Source organism: Patella vulgata, chromosome 4 (genome assembly GCF_932274485.2).
Source record: "Patella vulgata chromosome 4, xgPatVulg1.2, whole genome shotgun sequence".
Lineage (NCBI taxonomy): Eukaryota > Metazoa > Mollusca > Gastropoda > Patellidae > Patella > Patella vulgata.
In genome coordinates this window covers 80,988,670-81,009,970 of record NC_065882.2, presented here as the reverse complement: position 1 = coordinate 81,009,970, position 21,301 = coordinate 80,988,670, and the positions used below count along the sequence as shown (strand labels likewise).

The 21,301-nt window shown below is 35.0% G+C and overlaps 2 protein-coding genes across 2 annotated transcripts in view; one reads left to right on the top strand and one right to left on the bottom strand.

The window, feature by feature from the left end:
- LOC126817088 (uncharacterized protein DDB_G0283357) overlaps positions 1–3,676 on the top strand; it is a 36,953-nt gene extending 33,277 nt beyond the window's left edge. Inside the window, exon 24 of the mRNA XM_050543886.2 lies at positions 402–3,676. Within this exon, the coding sequence (XP_050399843.1) occupies positions 402–614 (213 nt within the window). The 3' untranslated portion in view covers positions 615–3,676. The remainder of the gene's footprint in view (positions 1–401) is intronic.
- A 6,628-nt stretch (positions 3,677–10,304) lies between these two features.
- LOC126817082 (zinc finger protein 532) lies at positions 10,305–21,256 on the bottom strand. The gene is made up of 2 exons (XM_050543875.1): positions 21,167–21,256; positions 10,305–16,398 (listed from the first exon to the last, which is right to left on the bottom strand). The coding sequence occupies exon 2, from the start codon at positions 16,253–16,255 to the stop codon at positions 11,306–11,308; it is 4,950 nt and encodes a 1,649-aa protein (XP_050399832.1). The 5' UTR covers positions 16,256–16,398; positions 21,167–21,256; the 3' UTR covers positions 10,305–11,305.
- Between the last annotated feature and the right edge of the window lie 45 nt (positions 21,257–21,301).

Below are 21,301 nucleotides of genomic sequence, written 5' to 3'. Positions count from 1 at the left end.
ACGTAGTTTGTGTCAAGTGGACGGTAAAGCCCATTTCTCTCTCTCTCTATTATAAAGGTTGCTTGAAAATTGAAATTGAAATTAATAGATTTTTTGTTTGGCGTGGTTTCAGTTGTATGTGAAAACGAGTATGGTCGCCTGTCCAGCCTCGTGCATTTTCTCCAGGTCCTCCGGTTTTCTCCCACTGCTAAAGACCCATACTCGCAAACGTATTATTGAAATAAAATTGAACCATATATGTTTGTCCCAAAATGACCTGGTTTGTGCTGAGTGGACATTAAACCCCATAACTATCTGTCTCCCTCCTTCTCTCTCTCTCTCTCTCTCTCTCTCTCTCTCTTAAGGGTTGCTTGAAAATTAAAATTGAAATTAATACATTTTTTGTTTGGTGTCTATTTCAGATAAATCACGCTGGAACACCGCCCAGAAATACGAGCACACCACCACGTTCGATGGCATATCTACCGCCATCACATCCTAGCAACCTTCCGTCTCCGTCAACCAGTGAACCATCAGCCGTAAATCGAAGTTTAAGTAGCAGTATGAATTCAGAAGTAATGGCTCACATGATGCGTACGAATCGTTATAATTCAGATCTTTGCACAGAATTATGATCCACTGATGATTGTAGGAAAAGCAATTCATATTATAAATGAAATGAAATGGGGTTTAACGTCCTAACTGGGCAAATGAGGGAAATTTTCCCCTGACAGCGGCACTGTGGCCGACTCTTATATCGAATTCCAACTGTCAAGGGATCTTTTATGTGCACGACAATGTGTACACAGGACCTCGGTTTCTGCCCCATCCGAATGACTAGACAGCTGTCCTTGTCAGGCCCTCTGTTTTGCATCACTGACAAGGGGGAACCACGCTGGAAAATCTTGATGAACTTTCTTGGTCAATGCAGGGACCGAACACCCGGATGGGACATTAGCTACACCTAAAAACACTTTCAATTGGAATTTGGTAAAGAGTAGGTGGGAACGCCGCTGTCCAGGCAAAGTAGGAGTTAAACCCCATCTCATTTCATCATTTGAAAAAAGAACAGTATATATGTGTAAAGAATGTATTTAAAAATTTAATTTTCATAAAAAATTACAGGAAGTTTAACTACACTGTGTAACTAGTTGGAGCAGAACATTAGGACATTAAACTCCATTTCATTTCATTTCACACTGTGTAACTTGGTTTAAAATCACAAGGTGGGTTAATCTTTGGATTATTGCTGGCAGAGGTGGGAAAAAAAGTCCCAGGACTCAGATTCGCGTCCGATTTCAAATATTCATCTCAACTTGCGACTTGAAAAGTGAGGGGTTATAACATAACTTGCTTTATACGACATGAATTGCTGACTCATTTGATGAACAGGACTTGGGTTTTGTGAAGATTCGTACTTTGGACTTTGTAAAGACTCCGTACTTGGGACTTGGACCCTCAACTTGTTCCAATCTCTGACTCATTTGATGAACTGGCGACTTGAACAGGACTTGGGTTTTGTGAAGATTCGGTACTTGGGACTTTGTAAAGACTCCGTACTTGGGACTTCGTAAAGACTTGGGACTTGGACCCCCAACTTGTTCCAACCTCTGATGGCTGGTAGTTCTGTCTCCGCTGTATTGTTTGTTGTCTGGTTGTTGTTGTGTAGTTATCCTGTATTTGTCTAATGGTCGCGATGAAATCAAGGTGTATATTTTATTACCATGTGTATTTATATATTTTATTTATATATTTTCTCTGTCAATATTTAAACATTTTACAAGATATTTTAAGCAAAGCTCATTTTACATATTGAAGATTTACAAGCCTGGGCCCTTATTCACGAAAACTTAAACTAAGATACAATCGAAATTTTAAGAAATACTGCAATTCGATTGGCTGACCAGTAAAATCAATTTGTATATATCCAATGAAGTTGCAGTATTTCTTAAAATTTCAGTTTTAACTTAGTTTAAGTTTTCGTGAATAAGGGCCCTGGAAATAAGGCACCTGTAACAGACAATGTCAGGCACAGGTTCAGGCTTTGTCAGACTCAAAACCTCTTGTGCCTGTCATTTTGTCCGAAACTGATTTGTCGTTTTTTTATTGATATTATTAATACATGTCCGGCACTAAGTTGAAAAATGTTGGACACTATTTCATTAGAGCCTGATATTTTGTCGGGTATATCTAAAACCGTTATTTCCAGGCCTGTTGAAGATGATGATGGCATGAAACATGTGATTCAGGCTTACACTTAATTATCAATGGCATAACTAGAGCTTTCACTTGTAAATTTAGCTATCGGTTTTAAGTCAATTTTTGACGCATGTTTACCTGTGGATTATGGCCCCTGATTTACATATATTGTTTACCTCTGATTGGCAAGACAATTTTCAGCATTCTACCAGTTTCTTAAAATATTTTAAGTCTCTTTCAATTGTCAGTATATTTCATATATTTTTGCAGTACCTGTCTTATTTCATATATTTTCACTATATTGCAGATCTTGGTTTAGACCTGAAATGTTATCTAAATTATTAATTAGACATTAATTAACTGATCAAGGCTATAATCAACTCTCAATAGCATCGGATTTCTCCGATAGATTAGAACAGTTCAGCCTTATTTTAATTTAATTTAAAAATGGAGGAGCGAGATTTACCTTCGAACAACCAGTACGGTGGTTGCAATTATTGCACACGTCTTGTCAAACCTTCAAAGGCTAATATCTTAGCTCACGATATAGTAATTGGAATGAAATTTTCAAATTATTCATTTTACATTATTTATTTTCTCACTATTACAGCAAGAATGGCTAGCTCTTTATCTAAATCTTACATAATGTATCTTTAAGTTGCATTATCAATGGCATTTCCTGTAGTAACTCGTCAAAATAAAGATGCACTATGTAAGTGCTAAATTTTCCTATTTTAGGTGTTTTCTCTGGTTTAAAATCTGATATAAATTATGTTTTAGACATTCATACGCATGACAAGCCTATAATCAACTGTCTAGTACATCAGAAAGCGGATATTTAAATTGATTTGAACACCAGCAATATTTAACAATGAAATGGATAATTATGACTTAGTCTTGGTTGTCGGGTACCGTTGCTACGATAATAAACGATCTACGCTACATCTTTAAACAGTCATAACTTCACTCAGAATAAAGTAATTTGAATGAAATTTAGATATATTCATTTCTCATTGTCTTTTTTGGAACTTTTATAGCACAAACGACCAGTCCTTTATCCAAATCTTACATAATGCATCTTTAAACTATTATAGCAAGAACAACCAGCCCTTTATCTAAATCTTTAAAACTTGGCTCAGAATAAAGTAATTTGAATCAGATTTTCAATATATTCTTTTTGCATTATCTATTTTGAAACTTTTATGGTAAGAACAACCAGCCCTTTATCTAAATCTTACATAATGTATCTTTAAACTATTACAACAAGAACAACCAGCTCTTTATCGAAATTCAAGAACAACCAGCTCTTTATCTAAATCTTTAAAAATACAGTGACATCTTGGCTAAGAATAAAGTAATTTGAATCAAATTTTCAATATATTCATTTTGCATTATCTATTTTGAAACTATTATATCAAGAACAACCAGCGCTTATCCATAAAGTGTGTTTATTTTTAGTGAAATCTATTTCTATATGTCTTATAAGAATTATCCTTATCTAAATCTGTATGTCTTATAAGAATTATCTTTATCTAAATCTATTTCTATATGTCTTATAAAAATTATCTTTATCTAAATCTATTTCTGTATGTCTTATAAGAATTATCCTTATCTAAATCTGTATGTCTTATAAGAATTATCTTTATCTAAATCTATTTCTATATGTCTTATAAAAATTATCTTTATCTAAATCTATTTCTATATGTCTTATAAGAATTATCCTTATCTAAATCTATTTTTATATGTCTTATAAGAATTATCCTTATCTAAATCTATTTCTGTATGTCTTATAAGGATTATCTTTATCTTAATCTATTTCTGTATGTCTTATAAGAATTATCTTTATCTAAATCTATTTCTGTATGTCTTATAAGAATTATCCTTATCTAAATCTATTTCTATATGTCTTATAAGAATTATCCTTATCTAAATCTATTTCTATATGTCTTATAAGAATTATCCTTATCTAAATCTATTTCTGTATGTCTTATAAGAATTATCCTTATCTAAATCTATTTCTATATGTCTTATAAGAATTATCTTTATCTAAATCTATTTCTGTATGTCTTATAAGGATTATCTTTATCTAAATCTATTTCTGTATGTCTTATAAGGATTATCTTTATCTAAATCTATTTCTGTATGTCTTATAAGGATTATCCTTATCTAAATCTATTTCTGTATGTCTTATAAGAATTATCTTTATCTAAATCTATTTCTATATGTCTTATAAGAATTATCTTTATCTAAATCTATTTCTGTATGTCTTATAAGGATTATCTTTATCTAAATCTATTTCTGTAAGTCTTATAAGAATTATCTTTATCTAAATCTATTTCTATATGTCTTATAAGAATTATCCTTATCTAAATCTATTTCTATATGTCTTATAAGAATTATCTTTATCTAAATCTATTTCTGTATGTCTTATAAGGATTATCTTTATCTAAATCTATTTCTGGATGTCTTATAAGAATTATCTTTATCTAAATCTATTTCTGTATGTCTTATAAGGATTATCTTTATCTAAATCTATTTCTATATGTCTTATAAGAATTATCTTTATCTAAATCTATTTCTATATGTCTTATAAGAATTATCTTTATCTAAATCTATTTCTGTATGTCTTATAAAAATTATCTTTATCTAAATCTATTTCTGGATGTCTTATAAGAATTATCTTTATCTAAATCTATTTCTATATGTCTTATAAGAATTATCTTTATCTAAATCTATTTCTATATGTCTTATAAGGATTATCTTTATCTAAATCTATTTCTATGTGTCTTATAAGAATTATCCTTATCTAAATCTATTTCTGTATGTCTTATAAGAATTATCTTTATCTAAATCTATTTCTGTATGTCTTATAAGAATTATCTTTATCTAAATCTATTTCTATATGTCTTATAAGAATTATCTTTATCTAAATCTATTTCTATATGTCTTATAAGAATTATCTTTATCTAAATCTATTTCTATATGTCTTATAAGAATTATCTTTATCTAAATCTATTTCTGTATGTCTTATAAGAATTATCTTTATCTAAATCTATTTCTATATGTCTTATAAGGATTATCTTTATCTAAATCTATTTCTATGTGTCTTATAAGAATTATCCTTATCTAAATCTATTTCTGTATGTCTTATAAGAATTATCCTTATCTAAATCTATTTCTGTATGTCTTATAAGAATTATCTTTATCTAAATCTATTTCTATATGTCTTATAAGAATTATCTTTATCTAAATCTATTTCTATATGTCTTATAAGAATTATCTTTATCTAAATCTATTTCTATATGTCTTATAAGAATTATCTTTATCTAAATCTATTTCTGTATGTCTTATAAGGATTATCTTTATCTAAATCTATTTCTGTATGTCTTATAAGAATTATCCTTATCTAAATCTATTTCTATATGTCTTATAAGAATTATCTTTATCTAAATCTATTTCTGTATGTCTTATAAAAATTATCCTTATCTAAATCTATTTCTATATGTCTTATAAGGATTATCTTTATCTAAATCTATTTCTGTATGTCTTATAAGGATTATCTTTATCTAAATCTATTTCTGTATGTCTTATAAGGATTATCTTTATCTAAATCTATTTCTGTATGTCTTATAAGGATTATCTTTATCTAAATCTATTTCTGTATGTCTTATAAGGATTATCTTTATCTAAATCTATTTCTGTATGTCTTATAAGGATTATCTTTATCTAAATCTATTTCTGTATGTCTTATAAGGATTATCCTTATCTAAATCTTTACATAATTCATCTTGGAAGAAATAAAGTGTTTTTGTTAAAGCGATAATTTCATATTTTCTAAGAAAGTCAAAACATAATTATTTCTATGTCTTTTGCTCAATAGGTTGTCAACTCACTATTATACAATTATAGGTATTATTCTCCCTCTTAAAAATCCTTTGACCCCGGAAATAATAACACAATTACCTCCCTTGTTTTTCTATTCCCCCCCCCATGGAGTCTTCAAAGTTGAAAATGATATTTTTGCCAATTTCTCAACTGGCAATAGTGAATTATAGGATTAATAGGATTATTCTTTAACATGGTAGGACTGTTCATAGATACCATCTATTTTAAGGCTTTATTTTAATAAATTTTAAAAATATAACTTAAAAATATGAAATTACAGCTTTAAAGTTGTGATTATGTACGCTTCTATGTTTTTATAACTTATGATATTTAATATCAATGTTGATATACCATATTTAATCCTGTCTGTATATATAATATACTTTTATACGGTTGTATATTTTTATATATTTTAATCTAATGTCACTCGGACAATTGCAATGTCTCTGATTATGATATAAATCCGCAAATTAATAAAACAAACACTAAAATAAAACTACAAAACATCTTTGTTAATTTTTTTTTATGTATGCTCACATTAGAATGTGAAACTTCCAATCAATAGAAACAGGAAACACAAACCAAATACAGACGGTTTGATGGGATCAATTTTGACTAAGTCAAAATGATGCATTTGATATTAAGATAAGTTGATATAAAATAATTAATAGAATACAATATCAAAAAACCAGCGTTTTATCCAGCGTTTGTCAGTAAAAATACTAACTTCTTCTGGGATGAAAAAGTTAGTATTTTTACTGAAGAAACATTGGATAAAACAATGGTTTTTTGATATTGTATTCTATTAATTATTTTATATCACATTAGAATGTGGTCAGATATTGTCGTCACCCCACCCATTGGTTTAGCATCCCTCATAGCACACTGTATGGCATATGCCTGTCTTCATTAGCCCAGTCGGAGCAGAACAGTAAAATGTTAAATCCCCTTTCAATTCATTTTATTTCATATTTAATTAATACAGAATGTCAGTGGTGGACTACTCTAGTTTAGACATGCCCAGTTGATGTCATCATACTGTATGTATGTTTGTGAATATTTCATTTATTCAAACAAAGATAGATTGCTAGGTAGCGGATCATATACCCAGAGTAGCTAAATCCTTCGAGGTGACATCCTAATTGCAGCATGTAGAGAGAGAGAAAAATGGGGTTTAATGTTCACTCGACATAAACTAGGTCATTTTGGGACTAAAATATGGTTCAGTTTTATTTCAATAATTCGCTTGCGCGTACTCCTCGTCACGTACAACCGGGGAATCGAAACCAGGCCAGTTGACTCAATTACAGATCTTATGATACAGCGCGCACATGCTAACCATTCGGCCATCCCCCCCCCCCCGCAGCATGTAGAGCCAGACCGACTTTACATTAAAAATAGAGAGCTGTACATGTTGTGGCCTAGTAAGACGTTGGCTCACTAACATGGCACTCTGGAGTTCGATATCGGTGTTCGCAGAGAAAATTCATCAGGATACAGGACAGAATGCCTGGCAAGGATGGGATGAAAAACCTGAGCTACTGTATTGGCATGCACTTAAAAGAACACTTGGCAGTGGGAATTCGATATAAGAGTGAGTAGGTCAGTGCTGCTGTCCTCGCAAAATTTCCCTCATAGCACACTTCGTGGGGTTTGCCCAGTCAGATCACAACAGTTGGAGAGAGAGAGAAATGGGGTTTAACATCCACTCGACACAAACTAGGTCATTTCGGGACTAACATGGTTTAATTTTATTTCAATAATTTGCTTGCGCGTAGGGGTCTTTAGCAGTGGGAGGAAACCGGAGGACCCGGAAAAAAACCAACGAGGTTGGACAGGCGACCCTACTCCTTGTCATGTACAACCGGGGATTCGAAACCACGCCAGACGACGCAATGACAGACTTTATTATACAGCGCGCGCACGCTAACCATTCAGCCATCCAACCCCCCCACAACAGTTGGACATTAAATATCATTTCATTTGATTTAGATTAAAAAATAAGATCATTCTAACTGTAAATATTGTTTAATCAACTCTAATGAATACATGCGTATATGTACATATATTTATATATTATAGCTTCATCGGGATCCCTACGTGAAGGCAAATTATTCAAATAAAATTAAACCATGTTAGTCCCGCAATGATTGGTTTGTGCCCTACAGAAGTTAAATTCCATTTCTATCTCCTCAGCCCTGTCGGCGTATGCCCGTCTTCATTAGCCCAGTTGGAGCAGAACAGTAGGATGTTAAACCCCATTTCATTTCATTATATATCATAGCTTATCATTTGATGGATACCAAAAGGAAGAAGTGATTGATTTTAGGTAACTGGACCTATTTTCCATTATTGGATTATTCTTGAAATTCTTCAAAAAAGCCAAATGTTGCACCAATTGAATTAAGATTGATATAAAACTTGGCATGATTTTTGATATGAGGTATTTGACGTCATTTCTCTTGTAGATAAAGTATGTTATAATTTATAACATACTTTATCTAATCTACAAGAGAAATGACGTTTAACGTCCACTCGTCACAAACTAGGTCATTTAGGGACTAACATATGGTTCAATCATTAGCTTGCTCTAAGTGGTCTTTAGCGGTGGGAGGAAACCTGGCAACCCAGAGAAAACGTATACAAGGCCCCACTCCTTGTCATGTACAAGCGTGGAATCAAAACCTCACTACGTTACTAAATGACAGACCTTATGATCTAAAGTGCATACTTTAAAACATTCAGCCACTCAACTGACCCTTCTATACACGTATATATATAGGAATATGAGGTTTTTAGAAAGAAAAAACTAATTTCATCTTAGCTAGTGATTTCACCCACTACAGAGATCATCAGGCATTTAATATTCTTTCTAAAAACCTCATATTTCTATATAATTTTACCTGAGAGTAGAATCTTTTATTTATATATATATAGACATGCACACACACACACACACAAACAACTTTGTTTCATGGTAAATAATGAAAAGTTATATCTATAAATTCTAATTGATGATCTGCTCTTAGCTTGTATATATGAAAATTAGAAATGAAATGAAATGGGGTTTAACGTCCTACTGTTCTGCTCCTAACCTGGGCTAATGAAGACGGGCATACGCCATACAGTGTTCTATGAGGGAAATTTTGCCCGGGCAGCGGTGCTACGGCCTACTCTTATATCGAATTCCAACTGCCAAGGGATCTTTTACGTGCACGCCAATGTGTACACAGGACCTCGCTTTTTCCCATTCGTCCCATCCGAACGACTAGACAGCTGTCAATTAAAATGTTTAGGAAAGAAACACAGTATTATGTGGCTATTTGTATATGGAGAATATGTATTACCAGTAAAGGCCTGAAGATGCAGCTATGGCGGGTGTGTCGCCAGGCAGGGTAAGCTTACTCTTCCGGACACCTGTTACCACTGTTTGTCGTGTATTTTGTACACGGTGAACAGTCCATATGCTGATTACACTATTTTGCCTTATTACACTATTTTGCCTATACCGTTTTTTTAGGACTTCAAATTTTGTCTAATGGTTTGGATTGTTCGTACTTGGTTTTATTTTATTTCAATAAACATGGACATACATGTACATGTGGCATTAACTTATTATTACTCAACTTAAAGTAGCTATTGATAAGCGGTTTCAGACAAGTTATCTGCCCCTGAAACTGATTTTACCCCCTTATAATATTAATTTTCCATTTTACAACCGTCTTCGGTCAGAACAAAACAGTAGAACGTTAAACCCCATTCCATTTATTTTTGTTTTACAAGCCACCTTCATAGAAGACCTCCAGATAGTTCAAGTAGCCCAAGTCTCCAACTCAATATCATCCAAAGTCTCTAACTCAATATCATCCAAAGTCTTCGACAGTGAAAACACGAATTATTTATCAATTTAAATCAACATTGATGTTGTGATCTTACCTGGAAAAGATGGGCTGCTGACATCCAAAATTTAAGACAAAATAAACATTTTATCATTGGTACACAAATCGTGTACCATAATGTGTTTCAGCGCCATTTGCATCAAGGGACCTGAACAATTAGGCTAGACATATTCCACAAGTCATGTCAAATGGTGACGCCATATTCTTATCTGGAGAGCATGTACAATACCGTGTAGACTGGAATAACCAGACGCTAGAGACTGCAATTTGATTGAGACTTCTGGTGTTTTTCGCCGAACATAACTGATTTGAAATTACAGTAAAAACAGAAACGATTGAATGTACATGTAAATCAGTTTATATACATTCTTATTACATTATTATATGTGTTGCGACCTATTTGTGTAAATTTCTACGTTCAAAATATTAGCAAGACAGAGAGAGATGGGGTTTAACGTCCACTCGACACAACCTAGTTCACTTCGGGTCTAACATATGGCCCAATTTTATTTCAATAATTCGCTTGCGCATAGGGGCCTCTAGCAGTGGAAAGAAACCGGAGGACCCGGAGAAAACCCACGAGGTTGGACAGGCGACCCTACTCCTTGTCATGTACAACCGGGGAATCGAAACCACCCCAACTGACTCAATGGCAGACCTTATGAATCAACATGCATCCGCTAAGCATTTGGCCATTCAACCCCCTCCCCCACAGCGATTTAGCTCCTATAAAAGTATTTATATATAAAGTATATATACAAACACAAAATAATTGTCGATAACATAAACAAACTATACACAAAATCATTTATAGATTATTACTTATTATTAGATTATGCCTCTAAAAGATCATTATTCAATTCCTTAATTCTACATGAACAGAAATACACAATATATGTACAAATTTAACTAAAACATAACCAAATGTGTAGATTGCATCTTATATAATTTTATACAGACAGAACGAAACATACGTCCACAGCAGCTAAATCAGCTGAGCTGTCAACAAGGCTTGTCACATTTATTCTTTTGTAGGTAATAGACATTGATATCAACTACATACAGATCAGATGATAACTTTTGTCATTCAAGTGTTCACAAGGTTCTACAAAGTTAAACAAGGGCTAGAACTTTAGAAGTAATTTACAGAAATTGTTGGAATTTGATAGTCTTCTCCAGTTTACTAATTAAAATAATGTACATAAATTTTCAAGCACATTAGATGACAATACCCAAAAATATTCTCGCTCTCAGTCAATCCTAAAAATGTGATGCAGAAAGGAGGTTATTTCGTCTTGTGTTTTTATTCAATAAGCAGATTTCGCCCTTACATTATTACATCTTTAAGGGGATGGTTCTTCCTTGTCAGTTTTACAACCGTCTGATTCGGACGGTGTCAGGCGACGGGATCGTATAAACGCCATTCCATGAACTCTCATATGATTCTTCAACAGATTTACACTTTCAAATTCACGATAACACACTCGACATTCTAATTCCCCGATTGGCCCATTCTTCTTTCGTATTGGTTCGCTAGGAGCTATGTCTGTAAATGGGGTTTTCCGTGGACTTATCGTCACTTCCAACAAATCGTCCTCCTCGTCATCGACATCCATTTCTTCTGGTTCTTCAATTCCCTTTTCAGAAATGTATTCATCCGCATTACGAATCTTATGCACCATAAATAGATGTTTTTTAAGCGACGGCAAAACACTGAAACATAGTCCACATTCTGGACATTGAGTTGTGTCCGTGGTTTTATGGGTCTCGATATGAGCGCTGAACTCGGACGAATCTTCCGTGTTGAAGTTACATTTTACACATGTATACACACCACTTCCTTCAACGCGCAGACGCTTAACGGGAACAGACTCTAATTCATCAAGGGTTTTGCGTTTCAATTTGTCTGATTTTGAGGATTCCTTTCCCACTGCAATAAACCTTTTTAAACGAGCTTTTGCAATTCGATGTTTGAAGATTAGATGTTTCTCTAAAACACCGGCCTTAACAAAAGTTCTTGTAATTCCCTTTTTCTTGCACGGAAGACAGAAAAACCCTGGTTTTGATCCCTCATGTGTCGCCTGTACATGTTCGTCAAGGTTTAGTTGCGTTTTGTACGTTAATCCACATAAATGACACGGAAATGAGCTGTGCTCTGATTGGCTGTGTTTCTCTTTTTCATCTTTATTCTTGAACTCCTTATGACAGAATAAGCACTCATGTTTTTCAGGCGCCTTTGGCACAAGTTTGATAACCAAATTTGGCACTTTAGCTGGTGGCTTCGGTTGTAGTTGGACCAGTTTTTTTGGCTGCACTTTTGAAACTGGTTTTGGTGGTGATTTGTTCATCGGTTTTGGCGGAGATTTAAGACTTATCCTGGGTGGCGAGTTTACTGCAGGTTTTGGAGCGATTTCACAGAGTTTTTGCGGTTCCCCATAGTTTTCACTGTGTTTTGCAATGGTGAAGACTTTGGGATGGCAGGTATGAATTGACAGAATATCAGGATTTTCAAACATGCATTTACACTGCTGACAGAAATAAAATTCTGCATTAATCATTTCATGCGCTTGAAGTTGGTGTTCAAGAAATTTGGAGTACGAACCTGTAACAGTACTGCATGCGCTGCAGATCAACGAGCGTACATTTGGTGGCATCTTAAAGTACTCTCTGTGCTTTGACCTGTAGTGATCTTCGAGATCCTTTTTAGATGTGTACATGCTTAAGTTTAAACCACAGGAGCTGACGGGGCAATTCGTACAAACGTAAACAAAAGTTGCGTTCCTCTTCACCTCCTTAACGTGAATGTTCATGTGTTCTTTCATTTTCACTGGATTACGTAAAACCGTATTGCAGATTCCGCAAGCAACTATCGTTGTTGTTACTGTCTTTTCTTCACCCGACGGAGATTTTGTTACTGCGCATTCGTTCATCTTCGTGGCATGATGTGTGTGAAGATGTTTTATAAATGAATTAAGTCGAATATCTGTATGTCCGCATGGTTTCCACAGGTTACGAAAGCAACGCAAAAGTCCAGCTCGGGTAAAATGAAAACATTTAGTGTGGAGATGTTTTCTAAATTCGTTGATTTCCCCTACTACCAGTCCACACTCTGGACAGGTATATGGCATTTGGTTTGAATGATATCGTTTATGTGCTTCGAGCGCACACTGACGGGGAAATATCATGTTGCACATGTTACACACGTGTGCAAACGAACAAATCACTTCACCACTACCAAAATGTTCAGCCAATGACAAGTTAGTATCGCAAACTTTACCACATTCAGTGCAAGAACCCAGATTTTGCGGAGGACGAGGTCTTGGTTTGTCGGAGATCTCAATCGTGGGAATCGGCTTCTCCAGCGTCTCTAGCATCATCTTATACGGAGCTAAGCGTATGGACAAAATATCAGCCTTTACCTGTATCGCCGGATTTTTACTCTGAGCGCGCTCAGTGTTATGAATTCTGATATGATTTAAAAAGGAGCATTTATTGTAGAAAATGACCACATTCATACAAAGTGGACATTTGTAACTGATCTCGACACTGACTCGGTTTCTATGGAAACTAAGCATTTCACGCGATGTGAAACTGTCACCGCATTCCAGACACGATGACACAGTAAAGTCCTTCAAATAATCTTTGTATCTCATCAAGATAGGTGGTGCTTTATGATTGCCGATTTTATGCTTTCTCTGCAATATATCTGTGACACTGGCAATGTCAAATGAATCGAAATTCTTTTTAACTTTAGGACCTAGTTGTTTATTGGCCGTTGCCTGGGTGATTCGTACAATCTTGGTTCCACCGTAACGGGGTGTGGGTTTCCTACCAACATTTCCATTCTCCTGTCTTTTTGGTTGAATATTTAATTCTTGATACGGAGGTCTGGGATTCGGAACGCGAATAATTCTTGGTCCCGCTATCTGTGCAGTATTTGTGACCTTTTTTACCTTTAATCTTGATACTAAATTTGAATTTTCTGACAGAGAAAAACGGGGCGTTACTGTAGATGATGATGATAATGACGAAGATGATGATGAGTAAGGCATCAATGATGATGACTGTATCGCCAATGGAATCGGTGTAGGTTTGCCGTTTCCTGCCACATTTATCTTTGAAACATTGAAACTCGAAGCAGAAGGGTAGCCTTCATCTACTGGTTCTGTTTTGATCTTGGTTATCATGCCAGTCAATTTTGTTGCGTTTGTTTCTGGAGCGTTTACCCTCTCCGATACAGTGCTAGATACTTTGGGGACTTGTTTGTCAAGAATTGACGCTAGTATTGGCGCCGGTTCGGAGATTTTAACCGCCACCGACTGGATTTCACTCTCAGAAATACTTCCATCTTCGTAACTTTCATTCTTCGAACTAAAACTTAAGTCATTTTCTGTCTCAATTTTCTCAAATTCTTCTGGTGTAATCTGAACCCCAGCGATGATATTCAACGTGGGAGAGAACTCTGGGATAGACTGTGTTTCCATTTCTGTTTCTGGACGTGAATCAGGGCGATTAGGAGTGTTTGTACTAAGGCCTGATCCGGCTAAGGTGTCTTCAGATTTTAAATTTAATGACACTTGGTTTTCGTCTCCATCAACAGCCATTGAAATTTTTTCAGGTTTTAATTCATCACTAAATGTTTTTCCATCATTCAAATATGACATTTTCTGATCCTCCATCTCCAAATCTTTTGAAATCTGTGCTAGATCGTTGCCACTTGTTCCCTTCAGTTCGTCATCTTTACTTGTTCGTGGTGGACTTTGCACGTCTATTATTGGTTTGAAATTAGGATAAACGGACTGCTCAGTTGACACACTCTCATCTGTATCTATAGTAGAATCTCTGGACATTCCATCCTTCATCAAATTATTGCGAACACTTTCATCTTTTTCATCCATCATGCGGTTCTTCAATTCCTCTTTTTGAGACCGCTGGTTATCTTCTGTTTCTGTTTCGTTACAGACTGGTGGTATTAGAGTATCTTTCATCAATTCAGATTTAGAATACATCATCAGTTTTGTTGTTTTGTTTCCATGGAGATCTACATCTGTCTCGGCGCCCGATGTACAACTTTCCGAACCCTGTGTTTTATAATCGAGTACAAGTTTATCGCAATCTGAATCGCTATCTGTCGAACCAAAACAACGATTGAAGGCGTCTATTTGGTCTGAAATTGTTGGTTTTGGGGTAATTCTTCTGATGGGAGTTTTCTCAGACTGATTTGACGCAAAATTAGGTTGGTCCATAATCTCATCTTGTGAATGTTTTTCGCCTTTGTTTATTTCCTCCAATACTTCGTCACCTTTATCTTCACTTCCTGTCTCTACTTTCAGTTTATCATTGTCTAGATCTTCACTTCCTGTGTCTACTTTTAGTTTATCATTGTCCTTGTCTATATTTTCACTTGCTGTGTCTACTTTCATCTTATCATTGCCTTTGTCTATATCTTCACTGTCCACTTCCAGTTTATCACTGTTTAACCCTTCACTTCCTGTGTCTACTTTCAGTTTATCGCTGTCTGTATCTTCAATTCCTGTCTCTACCTCCAATTTATCATTGTCATTATCTTTACTTCCTGTCTCTACTTCCAATTTATCATTGTCATTATCTTTACTTCCTGTCTCTACTTTTAGTTTATCATCGTCTATATCTTTTCTTCCTGTATCTACTTTCAGTTTATCATTGTCTACATCTTCACTAGTGTGACATTCAATAACATTTTGTTCATCCAGTTTCATCATTTCTGGGTGGGTAGTTTTTAAGGTTTGCAATTTTGTTAAATCGTCAGTTTTATTTGGCTCTTCTCTATCTTCAAAATGATCTGGTGCTCTGTTCATTTGAAAACTGGCCTCTTCGGATATTTTAATTGTTGAGGATTGTGAATCAACAGATTGGAGAAACTCGGCAGAATTTGTTGATTCAACCAGCGAAGTATTCAATATTGAGATTCCAGTTTGCTTATCTTTAGCTTCTAAACCCGATTTCATGCAATTTGTGTCTTCGCTACATTTTCCACTTTTCTCATTTTGGTCTGTAGTGCTATTTTCCGGAAATGACGATTTTTCAACTTCGGATTCAAGATTTATCAGTTGATAAGAAATGTTTTCCGATTCTTCATAATTATCATTGACGGATTCTTTACTTTCACAAACGTTTGAAATGTTGGATTTCATCTCCCTGTCTAATTCCTCATTTGTTGATTGTCTTTTTATTTCTGCTTCTTTTATTTCATTCATGGCTTCCATCTCACAAATCTTATCCTCGGATTTTTGATCCATGTTCTCAGGATCCATGCTGTCTGATTTGTGTTTTTAAAACATGGATGGACAAACAAGAGTGTTTCTTTCATCAATAAGTGAAAGTCTGGAAGATCTAGTCCCAAACATTCAAGTAGAGTTATTTCCCCTCGGTCATTTTCTATATCTTCTCCATGTGCCTAAAAAATATCAAAATATTGTTTTTTATTATTAGTATAAAATACTATCTTCATTTAAATATTGATAACCTAATATTAAGATAGGTTGCCAGGCAACTAAACATACGCCCACAGCAGCTAACTCGTCCGAGCAGTCGACAAGGGTTGTCACATATTTATTCTTTTGTAGGTAATTAGGGGAATTTAATAGACAATTTCATACAGATGACATTATAATTTTTGTCGTTTGTGGGTTCACAAGGTTCTAAAAACTAAAACATGGGCCGTAACTCTGGAAGCAATCTACAGAAATTGTTCAAATTCGACAGGCTTTTTCGTTTACTAATTCAAATAAGGCATAAAAATTTCATACAGATCGGATGATAAATTTTGTCGTTAGAGCATTTACAAGGTACAACAAAGTGAAACAAGGGCCATAACTCACGGCGTAATTAACGGAAATTGCTGAAATTTAAAAGGCTTCTTCGATTCATTAATTTAAATGATGCATGTCAATTTCAAACAGATCGGATGATAACTGTTGTCATTAGAGCGTTCACAAGATTCAACAAAGAGAAACAAGGGCCATAACTCTAGATGTAATTAATGGAAATTGCTGAAATTCAATAGGATTCTTTGTTTTACTAATTTAAATGATGCATATAAATTTCATACCGATCGGTTGATAACTTTTGTCGTTAGAGTGTTCACAAGGTGCAACAAAGTTAAAAACAAGGGCCATAACTCCAGAAGAAATTAACGGAAATTGCTGAAATTCAATAGGCTTCTTCATTTCACTAATTTAAATGATGCATATCAATTTCAAACAGATCGGATGATAACTGTTGTCATTAGAGCGTTGCCAAGATTCAACAAAGTGAAACAAGGGTCATAACTCTAGATGTAATTAACGGAAATTGCTGAAATTCAATAGGCTTCTTTGTTTTACTAATTTAAATGATGCATATAAATTTCATACAGATCGGTTGATAACTTTTGTCGTTAGAGCGTTGACAAGGTGCAACAAAGTGAAACAAGGGATATAACTCCAGAAGAAATTGACGGAAGTTATTTAAATTAAATGGGTTAGAGCGTTGACAAGGTGCAACAAAGTGAAACAAGGGCCATAACTCCAGAAGAAATTAACGGAAATTAATAAAATTCAATAGGATTCTTCATTTTACTAATTTAAATGATGCATATCAATATCATACAGATCGGTTGATAACTGTTGTCATTAGAGCGTTCATAAGATTCAACAAAGTGAAACAAGGGCCATAACTCTAGATGTAATTAACGGAAATTGATGAAATTCAATAGGCTTCTTTGTTTTACTAATTTAAATGATGCATATAAATTTCATACAGATCGGTAGATAACTTTTGTCGTTAGAGCGTTCACAAGGTGCAACAAAGTGAAACAAGGGCCATAACTCCAGAAGAAATTAACGGAAGTTATTTAAATTAAATGGGTTACTTCATCTCACTAATGCAAACAATATATATCAATTTCAAAACAATCAGATGATAAATGTAGTCTGTAGAGTGTTCACAAGAAATTGTGGACGATCGACGGACGGACGGGGGCGACGGCAATATACGACCACATTTCCATGTGGGCGTATAAAAATACTTAGGTAGATTCAATAAAGATTTTTGAATAATCCCTTTCTTTTTTAGATCGAAGCATGTTTTTCTTTATTCATGGAGAGACAGAAAGAGAAACAGAGAGGTGGGGTTTAATGTCCACTCAACACCTACTAGGTCTTTTGAGGACTAACACATATGGTTCAATTTTATTTCAATAATTCGATTATGCGTAGGGGTATTTAGCAGTGGGAAGAAAAATGGAGGACCCGGAGAAAATCCACGAGGTTGGACAGGCGATCCTACTCCTTGTCACGTACAACCAGGCCCCGAGTACACAAAACATTCTCAGACTTAAGTTAAGAATTTACTCAAAATTGTTCGCCTTATTTGAACTAAAATATAGCCTTTTATAAAACTGTTGTTCTTTTAATATATCAAATACATCATTTAAAACTATGTGCAAAGTTTTGTGTTTCTGGATCAAAGATATTTCTCATAAACAGTGATTGAAAGTTGAGTAAATACTTAATGTAAGTCTGAGAATGCTTTGTGAACTCGGGGCCAGGGAATCGAAAGCACTCCAGATGACTCAATGACAGATCTTATGATACAGCGTGCACGTGCTAACCATTCGGCCATCCAACACCCCCTTTTTTTATGAGCCTATTAGGTAGGCCTAACACAAACCTACTGAAATAGACCTAATAAGTTTTAGTGTCAAGGAGGAAGCAGATAGGATTTTGATAAAATGGGAATATGTCACCTTTTCTCCAAGTCTTTTATCGTAATAAAATGTCTAACCTGTGACCGAAAACAAAAAAAAGATAGGTTGCCAAGCAACAAAACATACGCCCACAGCAGCTAAATTATCCGAGCGGTTAACAAGTGTTGTTGCATATTTATTCTTTTGTATAGGTAATTGTGGGCATTTACAAGAAATTTCATACAGATCAGATTATAATTTTCATTGTTTGAGAGTTCACATGGATCTACATACTGGAACAAGGGCCTTTATATCTGCAAGTAATTTACATACATGTACATGTAAATTGTTGAAATTCGAAAGGCTATTTCGTTTTAATTTAAATGATGCATATAAATTTCATACATATCGGATGATAACTTTTGTCATTTGAACATTCAAAAGGTCCAACTAAGTAGGACAAGTGCCATAACTCTAGGCGTAATTGACTGAAATTGCTGAAATTCAATAGACTTCTTCATTTCACTAATTCAAATGATGCATATCAATTTCATACCGATTGGATGATAAGTTTTGTCTTTGTCATTCAAGCATTGACAAGGTTGACCAAAGTGAAACAAGGCCACAACTCTAGAAGTACTGGTGAAATTCAATAGGATTCTTTAGGTTACTAATTCAAATAATGAATGTAAATCTAATACATAGGCCTATCGGATGATACCTTTAGTCGTTAGGGTGTTCACAAAGTGCAAGAAGGTGAAACAAGGGCTATAAGTTCCATAACTCCAGAAGAAATTAACAGAAATTATTGAAATTATATAGGATTCTTCACCTCACTAATGCCAACAACATATATATCAATTTCAAAACAATCAGTTGATAAATGTAATCTGTATAGTTTTCCGAATCGAACATAAAACCAACGTTCCGTGTACATATTGGTGGGCACGTAAAAGAACCCTAGCCTAGTCGGTTAACATTTAACATAAGAGTAGGCAGTAGAGCAAAATTTCCCCTCCCACATAACACACTTTATGGCATAAGTCTGTCTTCATTAACCCAGTTGTAGCAGAACAGTAGGAGGTTAAAACCCATTTTATTTCATTTTCCCCAGACAGCTGCACTACGGTTCTGCTCCGACTGGGCTGATTAAGACGGGCATATGCCATGTGTGCTATGAGGGAAATTTGCCCTGACAGTGGCGCTAGCTACGTCCTTCTCTTATATCGAATTCCAACTGTCAAAGGATCTTTTACGTGCATGCCAATGTGTAGCCTACACAGGACCTTGTTTTTTTGTCCCATCCAAATGACTAGGCAGCTGTGCTTGTCAGGCCCTATCTATGTCCTGCACCACTGACAAGGGGAAACCATGCCAGAAAACCTTAATGAACTTTTTCAGCCAACACCAGGAGCGAACTCGCAACCTACAGGATAGCAAGACAGCTTCTTACTCACTTAGCCACTGTGGCTTTGGTAATAGGGAGGATGCACTCAATTACACTGAAGTTTATATGTGGCTAGTTCATTCGTAGATGCTGGCTTCTTTCAAATTTGGAGGCACAGAGACTCTGCATCAGATTTTAAAAGTACTGGGCAGTGGGGCCCCTTACATCCATTTTGGGCTTGTGTTGCGTTTGACATTTGAGAATTCGGTGCAATCCGGAGATGCCCCATCGTCCTTTCGACTTTTATCCATTTTTCTTTTGTTTAATTTTTTTTTTTTCCCGCTGGTGAATCGAGGAACATTTGTTTCTGGACTCGGATTCTTCCGCGTTTAACCCTTAGACTATAATTATTTTATAAGTTGGTGCATATAATATGTGTAATGTCCGTATAGACTACATTATTTACTTACGATATTTCATCTTTTGGTTCCAACAAAAAGCATTTAAATTCAGGTCAGCCCTGTTTGCCGTTCGTCAAAAATCAACTACGGTCAGTTACTTCGCGGATATTCTACAGGTCCCCCCTTATTTATGACTGACCGATTTCAAATTTGGCTTGATGTAGGCCTACGGTTGTTACATTAATGTGTGTAGAATAATACTGCAAAAGTTCAGGTCACTTGTGTTAGGTTGGGGGCCCCCCACATCTTCAAGGTCCCAACAATGGTTAATCCGGCGCTGTATGAGGGGCCTGTGCATCAGGGCCCCAAACAAAATTGATATAGTACGCACCTGATTATTTGGAGTAATGAATCCATGTCCAATGAATATAAGGCATGGAAATAAAATGATTTACCAACACTGCAGCCGCATAATTCAACGAGCTTTTCATTTTTAGGTTTTAAACGGAAAATCAAAATTTCCATTCCATGCAGTAATTTCTGCAGAGAATATTTAGATGGCCATGACATTCAATCAAACATTGGTCTGAACCCTGAGCATTGCCTTGAGAAATATTTGTTCCCATCCCTAACACAACTGTCCCCAAATAAACCTTTTGATGTTTTCTTATTTGAAATTGTCAAATATATTTGATTACCACCAACTTACTAAAATAGTTTGCAGGCAGGTCTTTGGAAAATTGTGCAGAATTCACAATAAATCGGCATGGAAATTTGGGGCTGGATATCGTCACGTGACTGCCCAACATCAATTTCCCATAATGCATTATGACAATGGCTGCCT